Source organism: Meles meles, chromosome 13, assembly GCF_922984935.1.
Source record: "Meles meles chromosome 13, mMelMel3.1 paternal haplotype, whole genome shotgun sequence".
Classification (NCBI taxonomy): Eukaryota; Metazoa; Chordata; class Mammalia; order Carnivora; family Mustelidae; genus Meles; species Meles meles.
The window spans coordinates 29,217,950-29,239,727 of NC_060078.1; the positions used below are offsets into that span (position 1 = coordinate 29,217,950).

A 21,778-nucleotide genomic window follows, 5' to 3' on the forward strand; every position below is an offset into this window, starting at 1 on the left:
CGGGCTCTCTGCTTGATGGGGAGCCTGCTTCTCTTCCTCTCTCTCTCTGCCTGCCTCTGCCTACTTGTGATCTCTGTCTGTCAAGTAAATAAATAAAATCTTTAAAAAAAAAAAACAAAAAAAGTCACTAAAAAAAAAAAAATCTTCAAGATCATTCATAAAAAGTTATGGACCTTTTCAAATATCAACCTTCATCCTACGCTCACCACTGAATAAAATCTTGACAGAACACGCAATTCAAAGAAAAATCCCTAAAGAAATCAGACATACTAAAATGAACAGGAAGAAAATTTGAGGATTAGTTTAGGATGATAAAGGAAATACACATATTTGGAAATGTACGTATTTTTTAAAAGCATATTTTATCTTTTTTTTTTAATATTTTATTTGAGAGAGACTGAGAGAGAACACTAGCGGGGTAAGGGGCAGAGGGAGAAGCAGGCTCTCTGCTAAGCAGGGAGCCCATTGCGGGGCTCAATCCTGGGACTCCAGGATCCGGATCTGAGCCAAAGGCAGACATTTAACTGACCAAGCCACCCAGGCACCCTTACCCCTAAAAAGCATATTGCAGCATGTTAAAAAAGTAAATGAGAAAACGGCATTCAAATGTTTCAAACTCTTTAGGAAATTAATATCAATGAAAAAATAACCAGATCTACTGAAAAAAAAAAAAAGAAAAGAAAAATAAATAAATCACAGATGGGATAAAGCAGTAGGGATATGAAAACAAAAGTATTAAAAATTTAATACTTTAAGTAAGGAATATATTCACATGATTCAAATTTCAAAAAAAAATAGAAACTGTCATGTATTTTAAAGTCCTGTATGTACTCAAATAAATTGAAAGCAGGGTCTTCAAGGGATATCTGTACACCCATGTTTACATGATTCACAACAGTCACAAAAGGTGGAAACAATCCAATGTCCACAACAAGTGAGGAGACAAACAAAATATGGTATATACGTACAATAAAACGTTATGCAGCCTTTTTTAAAGAGAAAGGAAATCCTGACACATGCTACAGAATGGATATACCTTAAGGACATTATGCTAAATTTATGAAGTCAGTCACAAAAAGACAAATACTGTATGATTCCACTTACATGAGGTACCTAGAGCCAAGTCAAATACATAGACACCAAAAGTAGAATGCTATTTGCCTGCCAGTGGTAAGAGTGAATGCAGAGTTGCTGTTTAATGAATACAAAGTTCTAGTTTTGTAAGATGAAGAGAGTTCTGGAGACTGGTTGTACAACAATGTGAATGTTCTTAACACTACTGAACTATACACCTTAAATGGTTAAGTTCATAAATTTTATGTTATGTGTATTCTACACAAAACAAAAATACTCCTGCCCAATGGCATCTAGCCACAGTCCAGTTACCATGTGCCCAGCCCTCTGAAACCACTTTTACTACTTTATCATGAGTTTTCTTATGCATAAATAAGCAAGTATAGACAAATGAAGCAAATGGATACACTATTCTGTATCTTGGTATTTTGATTAAACAATGTAGTTTAGAACTGTTCCATGTCAAACACAGAAAACTTCATCATTTACGAGCAACATTTTACTAACTTAAACTTGTATAGCAAAGCTTTAACATAACAAAACTTACCAGTATCTGGTGGGCACTGCCCATTATAAGGGAACCAATTTCCTTTCACAGTGAAAGGACTTTTCCTGTTGCTTGTTGAACCAGTTCCTAGCTGTCCATTACCACCAAGTCCAAAAGAATAAATTCGTCCTGATGAAGGAACAAAAGCAGAAGTGTGCTGCCTAGAGTAAAATGATAGAAAATCTCAGACTTAATGTTACCTTCCAAACAATTTACATTTAGAAAAGCACACAATAATTAACTGATGTAATTTTTCTCTTCAAAAATATATTAACAAAACCTTTACAGTTCTAAAATTTTCTGTATAAACTAGTTATTAAAAGTCTTATTCTACACTGAATAAATTTTCTACTACAAAGGTAGGCTGCATAAGCATGACCCTGAAAATTTCTACAACTGTCCAAATTTATAGTGGAATTCCTAATAAGAGGTAATTCAGCACAAGGGGTAGCATCTAACTATACTGTCCAAGTTCTCCCCTTTTCTTCCCTATAAAATTCTAGCCTGAAGCATCTATAAGGATCCACCTCTGGACACCAATCAGAAGTTTTATAGTAAGCAGTGGGCAAGTAATCCAGTACCAATCAGATGACTGAGGGGTGTGTGTATAATAAAACAATGCATAAATATATAAAACAATACAATGTTTCCTTTTTTCTAAAGAAACTGTTTAAAGCCACTAAATTTTAGGGTGGTTTGATAATATATTACCTACACTGGCAAATCCTTTTAGGGCACCTTCAAAGTCAGTTCAAACAAATACAAATAGTTTTGAAAACAAATAGTTTTCAGATTTCTTTGCATTTCCCTGTGGCATTCCCTTCAGTTCCTGGCAAAATAACCTGTTATTTAAAAGGGGTTTTGATTCAAAGGGGTCTTCAAGTTATCTAGTCTCCCACGTTACTGAAAATCTAAGTAGAATCTAAGAACTGTCCCAAGTCCCCTCTAAAGAGATTTCCAGAGGTTAAAGGGCTGATGCTTTTTCCCCTTTTAATGTCTTTTTTCCCCTTCTGAGAGTCAGACATTTAAGATCTAGAACATTCAAAAGTAATTCTATATACAAAGGAATTTAAAAAGTCACTGTGCATGCCCAGGAAGAGGTGTGGGCTCAGAAAAGATGGGTGCCTGGGTGGCTCAGCTGTTTAAGTGTCTTGCCTTTGGCTCAGGTCACGATCCCAGGGTCCTGGAATCAGCCCCTCATTGGGCTCCTTGCTCAGCAGGGAGCCTGCTTCTCCCTTTCCTGCTCCCCCTGCTTGTGCATGCTCTCTTTCTCCTTATCAAATAAATAATCTTAAAAAAAAAAAAAAGAAAGATAGAAAAGACCCGAGAAGACCTTATGTTTACACCTCAAGGCTTATGTGTCCCTGCCACAGAGATAACCTATGACAATCAGGAAAAAAAATCAGCAACCCTGGAAAAGGGATCTGATGTCCAGAGCTATACATTATTAGATTCAAATGTCCAGTTTAAAAAAAAAAAAAAATCATAGGACTTAAAAAGAAATTGGGATGTATGGCTTATTTAAAGGAAAATAAAATTAACTAACACAGGTAAACAAAATGATACAGCCACTTTAAAAGGCAATTTGATGGTTTCTTACAAAACTAAACATACTATTACAATAAGATCTGCAAATCATGCTCCTTGTTATTTATCCAAAGTCGTCAAAAAGTTGTGACCCACGAAAACCTGCACAGACATTTTTAGCTGCTTTATTCATAATTGCCAAACCTAGGAAACAAACAACATGTTCTTCAGAAGGGAAATGCTTACATCCAGACAATAAAACACTATTCAGTGCTAAAAGAAATCAGTGATCAAGCCATCAAAAATGGGGGCACCATAAATGTAAATTACCAAGCAAAGGAAGCCAATGGGAGAAGGCTACATACTATACAATTCCAACTTTATAGTATTCTGGAGAAGGCAAAACTAAGAGTAAAAAGATCAGTGATAGCCACAGGTTAGGTTAGGATGAATAGGTGGATCACAGAGGAATTTTATAGCAGTGAAATTACTCTATGTAATACTATGATGGTAGAAACATGTCATTATCCATTTCTCTGAACCCACAGACTGTACAACACCAAGAGTGAATCCTAATGTAAACTATGTTTATCTGATAATGATTTGGCAATGTAAAGTCATTAATGGAATAATATTTCCACTAATGGAATAACTTTGGTGGAGAATGTTGATAATGGAAGAGCCTATGCACATGTAGGTACAAGTACAATGGAAATCTCTGTACCTTCTACTTAATTTTGTTGTGAACCTAAAACTTCCATAAAAAATAAAGTCTATTTAAAAAAAAACCAAACCCCAAACTGGGGCACCTGGGTGGCTCAGTCGGTTAAGCATCCAACTCTTGGTTTTAGCTCAGGTTATGATCTCAGCGTCGTGAGATGAATGCCATGTTGGGCTGTGCTCAGCTGGGAGTCTGCTTGAGATTCTCTCCCTCTGCTCCTGCTCCCACTCTCTCTCTCAAATAAATAAAATCTTTGAAAAACAAAAACAAAAAACCAACAGAAACTATCCCCAAGAAAGACCAGAGGGAAAATCTTAACAGATAAAAACTAAAATAATTATCTTAAAAATGTTCAAATAACTAAAGAAGACAAGAAAGTCAAGAAAACAATATATGAACAAAACAGAAATATCAATAAAAAAGAACAGAAAGCCTAAAAACAAATCAAAGAGAAACTGTGGAGATGAAAAGTATAGTAATTAAAATGAAAAAAACTCACTAAAGAGATTCAAAAGCAGATTTGAGCGGGCAGAAAAGGAAATGAGGGAATTAGAAAGTCTCAGGAACAGAAAGAAAAAAGACTGAAGAAAAGTTGAAGAGAACTTAGGGGTCCTACAGGATATCAAATGGACCAATATAGGTACCATGGAAATTCCAAAATGTAAAAAAAAAATAAAGGGAAAGATCAAAGATATAATGGCCCAAAACTTCCCAAATTTGAAGAAAGACATAAGCATCCAAGAAACTCAATGAATTTCAACAGGATGAACTAAAGAGACCCACACTTAGATATATTACACTCTGTCCAAAGATAAAGAAAGAAATCTGATAGCATCAAGAGAGAAGTGACTTGTCACACCTAAAGGATCCTTAATAAGATTAAGAAATTTCTCACCAGAAACTCTGGAGGTCAGAACAGACTAAGCTAACACAATCAAAGTGCTTAAAGAAATAAACTATCAACCAAGAATCTAATGTCTAGCAAACTGTCCTTTCAAAGTGAGGGAGGAATTAAGATTTTATTATAATTAAGACTTATAATTAAGATTTATACATAAACAAAAGCTAAGGGAGTTGGTTATCTATACACTAATAATGAACAATCCAAAAAGAAATTTAAAAGACATATGATGAAAACTACAAAAAGATTAAAAGACATAAATGAAAATTAATGACATAAATGAAAAGAGAGCTCCTATTCATGGCTTGGAAGACTTAATATTGTTAAGATGTCAATACTTCCCAAAGTGATCTACAGATTCAATTCAATCTGTCACCAATCATGGAAATATAAATTCAAATCATGATTAAGTAACACTATATACCCAGGAGATCAGTACCCAAAAACCTAGCAGTAATAGGATGAGTAAATAATTATATACGCACATAACTGAATAAAACACAGCAATGAGATCTAATGAAGGCAAACCACAGCTTCACACACACAGATAATCAATCAAACAAGTTCACATGTTATTAAAAAGTCACCAAAGACTACCTATAAGACTACCTATAAGACTACCTATAATGTGATTTCAAGTATCTGAAGTTAACAGCTGGCAAAACTGAACTATATATATATTATATATATATAAATAAATAAATTTGGGGGGGACCATACTGTATAGGGATATCTACTACATAGAAAAAATTAAGCTAAGTGGTCAAAACTTAGTCAAACAAAGTACATTTTGTTTCTTGAAAGTCTATCTAATTTAGTCTAACAAAGGTGAAGCTCAATTTCAACGCTGTGACTCTTCTATTTACTCCCAAGAACTGGGAACCAGTGTTCCAATTCAATTTTTACCAATAACTAATTTTATGTGTTAAATAATTAACTGCTCAATTTTCTCATTTTTTTTTTTAAAAGATTTTATTTATTTGACAGAGAGAGATCACAAGTAGGCAGAGAGGCAAGCAGAGAGAGAGGAGGAAGCAGGCTCCCCGCCAAGCAGAGAGAGCCCGATGCGGGACTCGATCCCAGGACCCTGGGATCATGACCTGAGCCGAAGGCAGAGGCTTAAACCACTGAGCCACCCAGGCGCCCCTCAATTTTCTCATTCTTTAAACTAAAAATAGGTGGATGGAACACCTGGGTGGCTCAGTGATTAAGCATCTGCCTTCAGCTCAGGTCATGATCCCAGTGTCCTGGGATTGAGCCCCGTTGGGCTCCCTGCTCTGCGAGAAGCCTGCTTCTCCCTCTCCTACTCCCACTGCTTGTGCTCCCTCTCTGGCTGTCTCTCTCTCACTCTGTCAAATAAATAAAATCTTTAAAAAAAAAAAAAAGAAAGAAATGGAAAAGAAAAAAAGATGATTTGTATTTTCTCTTCAAGTGTGATGCTATATACAATGTATTACATATTCATTATTAATATCTTGTCCCACCCAGTTAAATTTGTTTCAAATAGAGAAAAGTAAAATAATCAGTAGAAAAGGTATTTCTCCTGTTAACTATTACTCCTCAGCAGCAAATCAGGCATTTAGGGAAGAAAGTTTATCTTAGATTCCTAAACTGCTTAACAATTAAAAAAAAAAAAAAAATCCCTACTTCCAGCTAGGAATTGGTATCTTCCAGTAATCTGCAAAATGACCGACAGAAAGGGAAAAAGGAAAGAGACCCCATTATGTTTTTCAGACTTTCTAGAAAACAAGGAATTATTCCTTTGGCCATATATATGCAAATCCACAAAAAAAGGTTATACTGTAGACATCAAGGGGACAGGCACTATTCAAATAGGAATGCCCCACAAATGTTACCATGGCAAAATGAAGCCTACAACGTTACCAAGCATGCTGCTGGCATTGATTCTTTTTGTCTAGAAAATTTCTGTGCATGCTGAAAACATTAAGCACTCTGAGAGCCAAGACAGAGCTTCCTGAAACATGTAAAGGAAAACGATCAGACAAAAAGGCAGCCCAAGAAAACAGTACCTGAATTCAACTGAAGTACCAGCCTGCTCCACCCAGAGAAGTACACTTTGTGAGAACAAATGGAAAGAAGCTTCAGCTACTAGAACCTGCTCCCTATAAATTTATGACCAGGTAGGTGTAAAAAAATAAAAGACCTCTGGACTGTTAAAAAAAAAAAATCCTAAATAATTGTGTTATGGAGACTAAGATACTCTCTTATACAATAGCTTACCTTCCACAAGCAATCTGAGTGACAATGCTTCCCATAAGTTCAAAAACTTTCCTTGGGTTTATTTCATGACTGGTAGAGTTATGACCCAATTGACCATACCCTCCAGCTCCAAAAGTAAACACTCCACCTTCCTAAAAAAAAAGAAAAAAAGAAAAAGAAGACAAACCCTTTATCATTAAAAGGCCTGATAAAAGAAAATAATATTTAAGAAAACAGGTTAATCTTTAATATACGCAGTCAATTTTTCTCTTCTATTGCCTTTGCAATTTAACAGACAACAGCTGACTTTTCAGGGTAGAATCCCCTAAACCTAAGAGAAGTGCAGGCTATTTTCACATATTTTAAAAGCACCTATATTCTTATCACTATATTTAGTTGAAGCCATCATTAAAGAGATACTAATCATTTTTTGCATTGCCTTTCATGGTCATTATATTGACAATCTTGTTGAATCCCAAGTACATAACCTATAATATATCACAAAACCTAAAACTGGCTATCATCTTCAGTTTTCAAACTAGTTGTGCTTTTATACAAAGCCTCTGCAGAAAGAGTGCAATTAAACCAGAGTGCACAGATATAGCTCTTTTTAACACACAGTTGCTACAATGCAGGGGTTAGGGGCGTCAACCCCTTGTGCAGTCAAAAATCCACATACAACTTTTGCCTCCGCCAAACTTTACTAATAGCCTACACTTCTGACTGAAAACCTTACTGGTAACATAAACAATACCTAACTTAACTTTTTTGGATTTCTAGGCTACACAGTTTACCTATGAGTTTTTTCAAATTGTTGCAATCTCCAAAAACTTTACCAATATATTTGTTGAAAAAGATCTGTGTATAAGTGGACCCATTCAGTTCAAACCTGTGTTATTCAACGGTCAACTACATATAGTCTTTAAAAAATTTACGGTAAAATACACAACTGGATTAGGTTAAGTATATAAAAAAGTAATTTGTCATAAGAGCTTAACACAAACACAATTGGTTTTTCAATTTAACTACTTTTCTTCAGAATTGTAGCTGTATACACAATTTTATATTCTGCTTTTGGCATTTAGTAGTTTAAGTATATATATGACTATGTAAGGAAATTGATTTTTCTTTTTAAAACTTTTTATCATGAAAATTTCAAACTACACAAAAGACATGTATATATAAATAAAAAAATATATATACATACACACACCATCATATAACCATCACTTGGCTTTAACAAGCAGCAAAAGTTAAATAACCTTGTTTCATCAATGCTCCTCCCATTTTTCTTCTTCAGGGTACTTTTAAGCAAAAAAAAAAAAAAAAAGAAAAAAAAAGAAGTACTAGAGTACTTTAAAGCAAACTGTGGACATCAAATCCTTTCATGAATGTGTATATATCTTTATGAATGTGTATATACCTTTAATTTTAATGACATATACCTCGCACATATAAATACATAACACAGTAATATTATATTTACAAAATTAATATTAATTTCCTTTTTTTGACAGAAATGGCAAAGTGTTTATTTTTTAATTTATGGTTTTTGTAACTGATATCTTCTTTTCCCAGTTTTATTTATGTATGATGAATTGATGAATAAAACTGTATATATTTGAAGTATATAATGTGATTTCATATACAAATACATTGTGAAATAACTACCACAAAGAAGTTTTTAAATACACCCATCATCTCACGTGCTTTTTTTTTTTAAGAATGCTTCAGATCTACGCTCCTGGAAAATTTCAGGCATAGAATACAGTATTGTTAACTAGTCACTATGCTGTACATCTTATAACAGAAAGTTTGCACCCCTGACCAATTTCCCCCCATTTCCGCTACCCCAACCCGAGACCCCGGGAAACAACATTCTATTCTCCATTTCTACAAATTTGATTTTTCTTTTTTTAAGATTCCCCACATAAATGACATGATAATGGTATTTCTCTTTCTCTGGCTTATTTCCCTTAGAATAATGTCCTCCACATTCATCCATGTTGTTCCAAATGCAAGTATTGCCCTCTTTTTTGTGGTTTAATATTATTCTTCTGTGTGTGTGTGTGCGTGCGTGCGCATGTGCACATATACATATATGTATACATCACACATTTTCTTTATCCATTCAACTGGTAATGGACACTTAGGTATTTTCTTGGCTATTATGAAAAATGCTACAGTGTCACCTGGGTGGCTCAGTCGTTGGGCATCTATCTTCAGCTCAGGTCATGATCCCAGGGTCCCCTGGGATCCAGCCCCACATCGGGCTCCCTACTTGGTGGGAAGCCTGCTTCTCCCTCTCCCACTCCCCCTACTTGTGTTTCTCTCTCGCTGTCCCTGTCAAACAAATAAAATCTTAAAAAAAAAAAAAAAAATTGAACATGGGAGTGCAGTTAACTCTTCAACAACCTGTTCTTATTTCCTTCAGTATATACTCAGAAGTGGAACTTGCGGGGCCATATAGCTCCATTTGTAATTTTTTGAGGAACCTCCCTCCATATTGTTTTCTATTTGCACCAGTTTACATTCCCACCAACAGTGGGAACAAGGGTTCCCCTTTTCTTCACATCCTCACCAGTATCTGTCTTTTGTTTTTTTGGTAATAATCATCCTAACAGATGCGGGGTGTTATCTCACTGTGGTTTTGATTTGTGTTTCCCTGATGACTGTGAGGTTAACATTAAGCATCTTTTCATGAACTTGTTGGCCATTTGTTACATTCTTTGGAAAAGTACCTATTCAAGGTCCTTTGCCCATTTTTAAACTAAATTCTTCATTTTTTTAGCCACTGAGTTGTAGGCGTTCCTTTTATATTTTGGATATTAACCCCCTTACCAGATAAACGGTCTGCTAATATTTTCTCATTCCATAGGGCTGCCTTTTCATTTCATTGACTGTGTCCTCTGCTGTGCAAAACCTTCATTTGTAGTTCTATTTATTTTTGCTCTTGTTACTTGTGCTTTTAGAGTCATATCCAAAAATGATGACCAAGACCAATGTTTTTCACCCCATGTTTTCACCTAGGAGTGTTAGTTTCAAGTCTTACATTAGGTCTTTAGTTCATTTTGAGTTAAATTTTGTTAATGACAAAAATAGGGATTCAATTTCTTTCTTTTGCATATAGATATCCAGTTTTCCCAACACCAGTTATTGAAGAGACCAAACTTTCCCACTGTGTGTTGTTGGTGCCTTACCACTGATTAGTTAACTGTATAGATGTGGGTTTATTTCCGAGCTATCCATGGTTTGACTGGTCTATGTGTCTGTTTATGCTAGTACTATACTGTTTTGATTACTATAGCTTTGTAATAATTTGAAATCAGGAGCTTGATGCTCCAGCTTTGCTGTTCTTTCTCAAGATTGCTTGGCTATTCCTGGTCTTTTGTGGTTCCATATGAATTTCAGGATTTTCTATTTCTGTGGAAAATGCCACTGGAATTTTGATAGGGGTTACACTGAATCTGTGGATCACTTTCAGTAGTACACACATATCAACAAAATTAATTCTTCTCATCCAAGAACATGTACTATCTTTAGATTTATTTGTATCTTCTTCAATTTCTCTTACTGATGCCTTACATAGTTTTCAGTGTAGAGGTCTTTCACTCCTTGGTTAAATTTATTCCTCAGTAGTGTATTGTTTTTGATGATACTGTAGATGGGACTACTTTCTTAATTTCTCTTTCAGAGTTTGCTTAGCGTATAGAGATACAACTGATTTTTGTATGTTGACTTTGTATCCTGCAACTTTACTGAATTCATTTTTTGGTTTGGAGTTTTGGGAGAGTCTTGTATATAGGATTTTGTATATATAATATTATGTCATCTGCAGACAGACAATTTTAGTTTTTCCTTTCTAATTTGGATGCCTTTTACTTCTTTTTCTCTACTAAAATAACTCTGGCTAAGACATTCAGTACTACACTGAACAGAGGTGATGAGGGTGGGCATCTTCATCTTATTCTTGATCTTACAGGAAGAACTTTCAGCTTTTCACCACTGAATATATTAGCTGTGGGCCTATCATTTATGGCCAATGTTACATATTCCTCCTATACTTTACTGAGAATTTTTATCATGAAAGGATGTTGAATTTCACCAAATGCTTTTCCTCCATCAAACTAGGATGATCATATGATTTTTATGACAACTAATGTGTTTCGACTGATTTGCAGATGTTGAACCATTCTTACATCCCAGGGATAAATCTCACTTGATCATGGTATGTGATTAAATTTGGTTTGCTGGGCCTGTAATTTTATTTATTTATTTTTTGTACTGTCTTGTTTGGCTTTGGTATGAGCATAATGGTGGCCTCATAAAATGCATTTAGAAGTGTTTCCTTCTATTTTTCTTTTTGAAAAGTTTGAGATGGACTGGCATTATTCTTAAATGGCAGAATTCACCAGTGAAGCCATCTGGTCCTGGGGTTTCTCTCCCCAGATCCAATTTCCTTACTAGTTAGTTAAAGCTCTGTTTAGATTTGCTATTTCTTCATGAATCACTCTTGGTAGCTTGGATGTTTCTAGAAATTTATCCATTTCATCTACGTTATCCAATTTGTTGGCATATAATTGTTCACAGTAGGTCCTTAAAATCTTTTATTTGTACAGTATCAGTATAATGTTCTCCATTTTTTATTTTGAGTCTTTTTTTTTTTTTAGTTCCCCTAAAGATCTGTCGATTTTTTTTTCCTCTTTTCAGGAAAACAGTTCTTGGTTTTGTTATCTTTTCTAATGTACTTTTTGTCTATTTTTACTCTGACCTTTTTAATATTCTTCCTTCTGCTAACTCTGGGCTGTTCGGTTTTCTTTTTCCCTAGTTCCTGGAAGTATAAAGACTGTCTCTTTGAGAGTTTTTTTTCTCTTCTTTCTTAATGTAGCTATTTATTGCTATAGATACTTTATTGGAAATGCAGTGACAGTATTATCACTATCTATCCCCTTAGAGTTGTTTTTGTGGCATCCGCTAAGTTTTGGTATGTTGTGTTTCCATTTTCACTTATCTCAATATATTTAATTTCTCTTTTACTTATTTTCTGACCTACTGATTGTTCAGGTGTGTGCTTTTAAATATCCACATATCTGCAAATTTTCTGGCTCTCCTATTACTGATTCATACCATTGTCACTGGAAAAGATACCTGATATGATTTTAATCTTCTTAAATTTGTTAAGACTTGTTTTATGACCTAACATATAATCTCTCCTGCAGAATATTCTGTTGTGTCCTTGAGAAGAATGTGTATGTGCTGCTGTTGGATGGAGTGCTCTGTATATCTGTTAAGTCCATTTGATATAAAGTGTAGTTCAAGTCCTTTATTTCTTTATAGACTTTCCACATGGATGATCTATCTGTTGTTTAAAGTGGGAGTACTGGAGTCTCCTACTATTAATGCTGTCTGTTTCCATCTCCAGCTCTGTTATTATTTGTTTAATATTATTGAGATGCTCTCATGTTTGGTGCATATGTAAGTATAGTTGTTATATTCTCTTCATGAACTGACCCCTTTAATTTTAATTTCTTAATATTGGATACTGAGGCCATGTTTAAAATTTTCCTGATTATTAAATCACACCAAAGTACATGTCTGCTTGGTAATGTTAAAAATAAGTAGGTTAACAAGTTTCACAGCTTAATCTATGCACGTTAAGCTTAATGTTTCAATCTTTGTCTTTATCCACTGTTAGGGAATATAAAGTAGAGATTTTTCTAATCTTATTATTTCTTCTAGATTTATTAGTTGGAATTCTACAAAGAGCTTAACTCATCAACTACTAAAATTACTCTGAAATACAATCTGCAAATAGGGGGCAGGGGAAATGCATCTTTCACACTTACTAATTTTTTTTAAAAATGAGTTGTTCTAGCAACTTCAGAGATAAGCAATGAAGTTTGCTTTGTATTGACTTGAGGAAGAAAAGTATCATAATGAAATCATGGATTTTTATATGTTTGGTATATTTCCATTTATTGCCATTATTATTTCTTTTTGTGAAAACTCCTGGATGCTGTCCCTCTGACAATACCTTAGTCCTTTTTTGTAACACATAATAGCCAAGGCTATTCTTAGATGTCCCCCTCCACCTCTGGATATGAAATCAGACTCTTCTCTAAGAAGTCCTGGTTATTTTTCATATAGAGTCTACAACAATCATGGGATGCCCACTGTTTCCAGATTGTACATGGCTAATTACTTCTAGGACCATTCAGTGATCATGGCAAAAAAATTTTTTAGAAGGAAAACAATAAGAGTTTGTAATGATACTCTTAAAGGTGATTAAAAGTAAAGATCACAGGATTTTAATTTAATTCCTATTGTTTCATATCTCTTTTAAGCTGAAGGTCATAGTTTCTAATGATAGTAAAGTACTTATTTGCTTTATCCTATCCTCTATGTAATATATTGAGAATAAGACTATCAACTTTATTACTAACAAGACTACAGAAGGCAGTTTAAAATTTTTGGGTGAATTCAGTTTACCTTTAGGCTACTTCCTACTAGTGATATACAACAACATACTATATTTTAAAAGGACTTAATTAAAAGAATTCTCCTTTTGTAGTTGTGCCACTAGTATTTATTAATTTTCAACTTTTTAACAAGTGCTTAAAAACATGTATGTTAGGGGTGCCTGGGTGGCTCAGTGGGTTAAAGCCTCTGCCTTCAGCTCGGGTTATGTTCCCCAGGTCCTGGGATCGAGCCCCACATCGGACTCTCTGCTCAGCAGGGAATCTGCTTCCTCCTTTCTCTCTCTGCCTGCCTGCCTACTTGTGATCTCTGTCAAATAAATAAAATCTTAAAAAAAAAACAACAACATATATGTTTGCTTTTTAATTATGTGTAACAGTTTCTAGGTTCTAAAAACAAAACTGTAAACCCAAGTACATTTGATCTAGCTATTAAATTTTTAAAAATACAAATACCATGTAACATGTTCATCTTTTATCCCTACTTATGCAAAAGTCAACTATTCTGTACCTTTTTACTTAAATATATATCCTAAAGATATTCCACAGCATAATATAGAGATCTTCTTTATTCTATTTTACAAGACTTGTAAATACTGTTTTACAAGTCCTGGGTGGTTACTACAGTTTGTTTAACTAGAGTGCTACGGAAAAGACATCTGCATTCTTTCATTCTTCTGCTATTAAAATAATGCTGCAATTAAACTGCTTTGTGCACATATAATTTCCTATCTTTGGGACAGATTCTTAAAAGTAGGGTTGCTAAGTTAAAATATGTATGTATATGTGATATGCATAATGAATTTGTAAATGAAATTGAAAAAAATCTGACATCTTTATGATAGTGTTCAAACCCATTAACATACATGTCTTTACATTTATTGTTTTTTTAAAGTCTGTTTTTAAATTGCTAAGATAGGTTTTGCATGAAGAAACTGCTTCATAAAGCAACCTAATTTATTTGCAAAAAAATTCTTCCAGAAAAACAAGATATATGGATATGGAACTGTATTCTAACTTAAATCAAGGGAAAATAAAATATTTTTCTATTAGGATATTTAAAACTATCTTATTTTGTTAGAAATAAAATATACGAAAAATTCCAGTGAACAAGTACCACCAGCTACTATCTTAAGAGGAATACAGAATATTAAAATTAAAAAAAAACCCAACAGATATGAGTAGTTACATATCCTGGGAAAATAAGATTAAGTGGTTACTTGAAGGGCTGAATTTGATAAGCATTAACACTGTGAGTCTTTCTACCACAAAGCTAAGGAATAATATATAAAATATTTACTATTATTTCAATATAGCCTTATTTCTTCTAACCACCCAAGACAGAAGAGAATGACGACTTATAACTTGCCAACATGAGTTATTAAAACTATAGTGACTAATTTGTAATTTGAATGATAAAAATCAATAAAATATAAGATTAGCAGATAAAACTTCCTTACTAAAAGGCAAGTAAAATAAATTTTTAAAAACTAACTTTTATAATTAGTCATATTTTTAAAAGTACTCTGAGTATATTATACTTGATAATGACTAAGAATAATTCTTATAAAAAAATTCCCAATGTGGGAGTGTGTACAATTTTGTGTATGTAGAAGTCTGACTAGAAGTTAATTTTTTCTTGCTAATATTATCTACTATGCAGAATGAAGAAAGATAAACCAGCAAAAAATTTCATTTCTAATTCAGCTAATAAAAAATGTGCCAGTTCCTTTAGTTAACATGACTATAAATAATATTCCTGTCAAAGGTTAGTTTAATGTGTTTATTTTCATTCTACCTCTAATCACTAAAGGACTACACAGTCCTGATAATGAAATGGCACATACCCAAGAAAGTTACAGGACAGAGTTAAAACCATTAACAAGATTGTGATGAAAGCTCATTATAACTACTTGCCTAATACTTAGCCTGTGGTTAACAGGCAGATTCATTCTCTTCCATTACTTGTTGTACAGTATTTATAAGCCAAATGGGAGTTAAAGTTAGGCAGTTATGCAATACAAATGGGATTGATACACAGAGGATGGCAAGTCTGACAAACTAAAAAGGAATTTTTTCATTCAAAATATTAAATAGCATTTCACATAAAGCTGAGAAATTCATTAATACATATTATCACATTTAATAGTAGATCATAACTCATATTTCATAACAATAAACAGTTGAAAATTAAGGTAAATTGTTTTTGACAAGTAATAATTTAGTTCTTGTCTTTAAGATAAATTACTTTTTAGACATCAATAACACTCAAATTTTAATGTAAATATCATGAAAACATTCACTTATTATAAATTACTACCATGAGTAATAATAAAGAAGTTTTATAGGAATACAATACCTTGGTTAGTGCAGCAGTATGATCTTCTCCACAACAAATATAAACTATTTTCTGAGTTCTTAGTGACTTTAGTAAATTAGGAACATACCTATCTGAAAATTCCAACAAGAGACGTTAACGGTATTTTTTAAGTTAAAACTCTTCTAAAATGTGTTTCCTCTACAGCTTCCCAAGCTCAGTAGACAGTGATAAATAATTTTAACTGTGATTCAATGATTTAGTAGTACAAGCCTACTTAATTGGGTTCCCAGGTCTTTCTATTCATGCTGCTATAAGAAAGAATGGTTTTAAAAAGTAACTTAAGTGTTAAACTCCCTTAACGCCAATCTTTACAGAACTAGAAATCAAGGAATTTCAAAGCTATTTGCTTCTAATATCATTCTTTATATTCACCTCATGATAATTAAGCTCACAGGATTCTATTTAAATACTTGAAAATTATACTTTCTGCTATTTTGTAGCAGAAAAGAAGTATGTCCTAATCTGACATTTTTCTTATGCAGAACAAAATATTTTAAAATTCTGAGTATTATTTGTTTATCATTACCAGTTGTTACTAGACCAACAACTCACTTTTGTCTACCTAAGTCATAACAATTATGCTGAATTTTATGAAATTAGTTTCTGTATTTCAGATACTGGCATCTGAATTAATGTAGTTATGAAAAATCAGTTCCAAGATCCTGACTTGTTTCAAGTAATTATAATTCTTAAAATTCAAATTGTTTATTTTCAATTCTAGAATCAATGTTAAAAGTGAAGCTTCAAAATAAAGATTTAATGACTCAGATTATTTTAATATTTCCTTGAAAAACTCAAATACATTAACACTTCCTGTTACTTTCCACAATAATTTTACAACCTCTTTCCACCTAATGGTGGCCAATAATGTGATTACCAATTGAAGTAATGTTTTTCACAACTTTCTTTTAATGAACATCTAACAATAAGATTTTTCCAGATATACTTTCTAGAGTTTATTTTGTGATAAAATGGTATTCACTGGTACTCCCACCATCCCTTCAAAATATTATTAAATGGAATTTTTAAATAAACCTCTCATCCCCTTCTCCATATTGGGGAAGACTTGGGTATATTTCTTTCTGACATTAAGAATCACTGATCCATCTCAAAAGATCATTTCTTTTAATGTACATTTATCTATAAATAATGAGAACCTACCATTTTCATCATTAAGACCTAGTTGACCAAATTTGTTGCGTCCCCATCCAAAAATAGCTCCAGAAAGGGTGAGTACAAAACTATGGGCTCCTCCTGCTGCAACTTGCATGAAAGGGATTCCAAGCAAAGATTTAATCAGCTGTGGTGAAGCTTGCTTTTTACAGTCAATGCCTAAACCCAACTGGCCATATTTATTTTGTCCCCAACAGAAGACTTCACTTGCTGTAAAACAGAAATTATAAAATTAACTATTTTCCTCACACACCCAAAAATTTCATTTGAAGATCATCAGTTACTTTGGGACATTCTCCTTCTCATCAAATGGAAGTACATATTCACCTTTATTAAGTTTATTTCTTATCTGGAAACATAACAGAAGAACATTCAAAGAAACATCAAGAACAACATTCTGTATTAGTACACTTTAAGTCTGACTCACTTTATTAATGAATGGGTAAGGCACATTAACTCATTTCCTTATGTTTCTTAAGATAGAACTATTCCTCAAGTCTCACTTTTATTCTGTGATTTATTTCAAAAGGCACTCAACCAGGCTCAAGACCTGTTATTATATACTGATCACATTCAAAATTTTATCATTAGACCAGACCTCTCTTATTAGCAAAATCCCATGTATCTAATTGTTTACCTGACCTCTACACTTGGATATTATAAAGGCACCTCCAGCTCAGTGTGTTCCAAACAATTTATGACCCCCACTTTACCTCCCATATCTGGACCTATGCTCAGTGTTCCCCATCTCAGTAAATGATTCTATAACTGATTCAGTAGCATGAGCCATAAACATAGACATGCTTAAAGAAGACATACTCTTCTTTCTTCTCTTACCTTATATACAGACGGTATCACTCTATTATATATCAACACATAATATAGTTTTCCTTCTAGAAGAAAAATACGGCAAATAGATCCACTCTTCACCATCTCTGCTTGTCACTTTTGCTCCCCCAACTATCACCATGTCTTGCAACTTTAGGTTATCTTTTTAATTTATTAAATGGCACTAATAACTGACACACTAATAATTGTTTTTAAAATTCATACTATAAAATAGTACACACTTAAAAGTAAGTTTCCCTCTAAAATCAGATGTTGGGTTCTTTCCCAAGAGACAACCACTCTTACCAATTACTGGTATGTACTTCCGAAAATATCTTATGCATATACTAGCAGACATCTGTATATATAGAGAGAGGTATTATTAAAATGTAGATTTGATAATGTGGCTCACCTGAAAAAAAGATATCAGAGCCTTCCCACTGACACTGGGATAAGCACTTTTAACAAAGCCTGTTAATGTTCTACATAATCTATGTTTCCAAGCTCATTTCATACCCATCTCTTCCCTTACTCTAGTGATACTTGTCCTCCCTTTACATTCTCCAATGTCCATTTCTCACACACTTGCAGTTCCTCTGTGAAGACCTTCCCCCCAACTTTTGTCTAGTTCACTTCTATTCTTTCCCAGCAGCAACTTTTCCTGGTAGTCTAGTTTAAGTCCAGTCCCCCTGTTATATATTCCAAATATCCCAATTTTTTCTTTACAATCCTTTTTCATAGTATGTAATTATATTGTTATTTGTATGATTATGACTATAAATATAACATAAGGGCTAGCAGCATACTGCTTACCACTATATATTATGTGAACGATGCCAAACAAGGCCAAAAAATCCCTGTAAGTCCAGACAGAAAATTGCCCTCCTCATCAGCAAAACGTCTGGGTTTAAACTGATCTTGGATCTACCTACCAAATATCAAAAGAAGAGCTAACAAAGTAACAACAAAGAATACAGGGATGCCAGTCTCCCCAATGCCTATAGAAATTCAAATGCCTTAATAAGGCATTTAAGGCCTCTGTAACACATTACCTCAACTGAAGTATCACTATGTCTCCCACGCTCAGAATATCTACATAAAACTACATGCTAACATTCAAATACACAAAATACTTTCCTAATTCTACGACTTTACTAGTACTATCACCTTAGCCAATCTTCAACACTTCCTCTAGCTACTTCTCAACATTTCTCTAACTCTGAATATACTTTATTCATCTTTTAAAACTGCATCAAATACCAAGTCCTTCTTTATTATTAATAATTTTATTGATTTGAACTAGTTACACTTTTTTCTTCATTCACATAGCACTTTACTTTGACCTTGACCAAAACAGTATTTTTATCTCAAACCAGTTATTTGTGTATCTGCCCCCTCCCCTAGATGGTATAGGCCCTAAAATTATTCTATCATCTTACCTGTATTTCCCTACAGCTAGACCCTAGTGCTGTATTCACAGTGGGCCTAGACATTTAATGAATTAAATAATAGTAATAATGAAGCCACTGGAGATTATTTTTTATTATTTTTTATTTTTTTTTAAGATTTTATTTATTTGACACACAGAGAAAGAGATCACAAGTAGGCAGAACAGCAGGTAGAGGGAGAAGGAGAAGCAGGCTCTCCGCTGAGCAGAGAGCCTGATGCGGGGCTCGATCCCAGGACCCCAAGGACCATGACCTGAGCCGAAGGCAGACACTTAACCGGCTGAGCCACCCAGGCACCCCTGGAGCTTATTTTTTATTATTACTTTTTAAGATTTTATTTATTTATTTGATAGAGACAGCAAGAGAGGGAACACAAGCAGAGAGAGTGAGAGAGAGAGAAGCAGGCTTCCCACTGACCAGGGAAGCCCAACTCAGGGCTCGATCTCAGGACTCTGGGATCATGACTTGAGCTGAAGGCAGATGCTTAACAACTGACCCACCCAGGCGCTCCTGGAGGTTATTTTTTATATGGTAAAAACCAACATAGTAACCCATGCTACAATCCTCAGCAGGCAGGTGAAGAAGCTGAATAAGAAACAAAAGCGGGCGCATGGATGGCTCAGTGGGTTAAATCCTCTGCCTTTGGCTCGGGTCATGATCCCGGGGTTCTGGCATCGAGCCCCACATCGGGCTCCCTGCTCCACACGGAGCCTGCTTCCTCCTCCCTCTCTCTCTCTCTGCCTACTTGTGATCTCTCTCTCTGTCAAATAAATAAATAAAATCTTAAAAAAAAAAAAAAAAAGAAAGAAAGAAAAAGAAACAAAAGCAAACAGGGGCACCTGGGTGGCTCAGATGGTTAAGCATCTGCCTTTGCCTCAAGTCAGGATCACCAGGTTCTGGGATCGAGCCCCATATTGAGCTCTCAGCTCAGCAGGGAGTCTGCTTCTCCCTCTCCCCTGCTTGTGCTCTCTGTCCCTCTGGCTCTCTCAAATGAATAAATAAAAATCTTAAAAAAAAAAAAAACAAAACCCAGCAAACAAAACTAATAGGATGCTTAGACTTGTTTTTACTCATAAATAGTCTGAGATCAAATGAGATTGAACAAGTTGTAACTTTCCCCCTATAGAACACACACAAAAATCAATCCCACCTCTATATACTAGCAATAACTTCGAAATGATTCAATATAAAATCATTCATTTCATATCTAGAGGAAAATCTAATAAAAGATGTGTAAGACCGCTCCACAGAAAACAACAAAATACTATTGAGAAAAATTAAATGGAGATTAAAGTACATATAACATGTTCAAAAATTGAAAGAATCAATACTGTAAAGATTTTCCTAAAATTGATTTATAGAAACAATGTAATCCCAATCAAAATCCCAGTAGTCAGTGGGTCTGTGAAGACTGACAAGCTAATTCTAAAACATATTTGGATATGAAAAGGATCAAAAAGAACCAGGACAATCTTGAATTTCAAGAACAAAGTTAGAGGACTTTCTGTTCAAGTATCCAGTAATAAAACTGAAAAGGGGTAAGAAAATAAAAGTAATGCTTACCTTTAGAAAGTGCAAGTGAATGATAGTAACCGCAAGCAACCTGTACTACCTGGATATCTGACAAACTTTTAATATTTCTAGAAAATAAGAAAAGAAATCAAAATCAGTTAATTCCATTTAATAAATGGATCCTGAATAATATTTATTAATGCCATTTACTGACTACCTATTATGTGCAAATAGGTTCCTACTGATCTAGCAGTACATGCTTTTTTATATAAGTCCATTTTACCCAACTATTTATGCTAACATCAGTAAACAAAATTGAATGTGAAAAAAATTAAGAGGTGTAATGAGAAAGTACTTTGAAAAAAGAATTTAAGCAAACTACGTTCACGCCTCAAGTATTCCTCACAGTGCTTTTATAATTCAGATATTTCCTTTTATCAAAAGAAATCTTTAGCTCAAAGTGTGAAACCTGGCAATATAGTTGTAAAACAAATGTACATGATCTAATTTGTCTAAAATTGGCATTTGGCCTAGTTTAATACATGTTCTCTATCCGGTTCCTTTAGAACCAATAGGGATTCTCATCACGTGGTGCTACCAATTCACATTATGAAACCTAGTCCTTCTGCGCTATCCTTTTCCTTTACATCTAAATCAGTGATATTAAACTTAATTCTTTGCTAGAGAAATTTAATCAATTCATATGTATTATGATCACTGATATAGTCAGTCATATTTCTGCCACCTTGCATTTTTTTCCTTATATTTTTATAGTTTCTTCCCCCCTTTCTGATTTTTCCTTAACTGTAATACAATTCTGAAGGCTAATTTTTAAAACATTACAAAAATCAAGTATCTTTTGCATCAATCATCCCAGGTGTTTGTTATGCAGTTCCCCTTCTCCTGGTCATTTTGTTTTTCCTGAATGAGTGTTTTCAAGGTAAGAAGGGGGGAGGAAACATAAGTTTCTT

General features: G+C 34.0%; 1 protein-coding gene across 6 annotated transcripts in view; it reads right to left on the reverse strand.

The window, feature by feature from the left end:
- Window positions 1-21,778, reverse strand: part of HERC4 (HECT and RLD domain containing E3 ubiquitin protein ligase 4) — a 131,309-nt gene that overhangs the window by 72,742 nt on the left and 36,789 nt on the right. For all 6 annotated transcript variants that reach the window (XR_006821272.1, XM_046027439.1, XM_046027437.1 and 3 more), the window contains exons 4-8: window positions 20,859-20,935; window positions 17,008-17,229; window positions 15,826-15,917; window positions 7,012-7,142; window positions 1,622-1,782 (exon numbers count right to left, since the gene is read on the reverse strand). Coding sequence is in view for 5 of the 6 variants with exons in the window: in XM_046027439.1 (XP_045883395.1) it covers window positions 1,622-1,782; window positions 7,012-7,142; window positions 15,826-15,917; window positions 17,008-17,229; window positions 20,859-20,935 (683 nt within the window). In the remaining variant the exon portion in view is untranslated. The remainder of the gene's footprint in view (window positions 1-1,621; window positions 1,783-7,011; window positions 7,143-15,825; window positions 15,918-17,007; window positions 17,230-20,858; window positions 20,936-21,778) is intronic.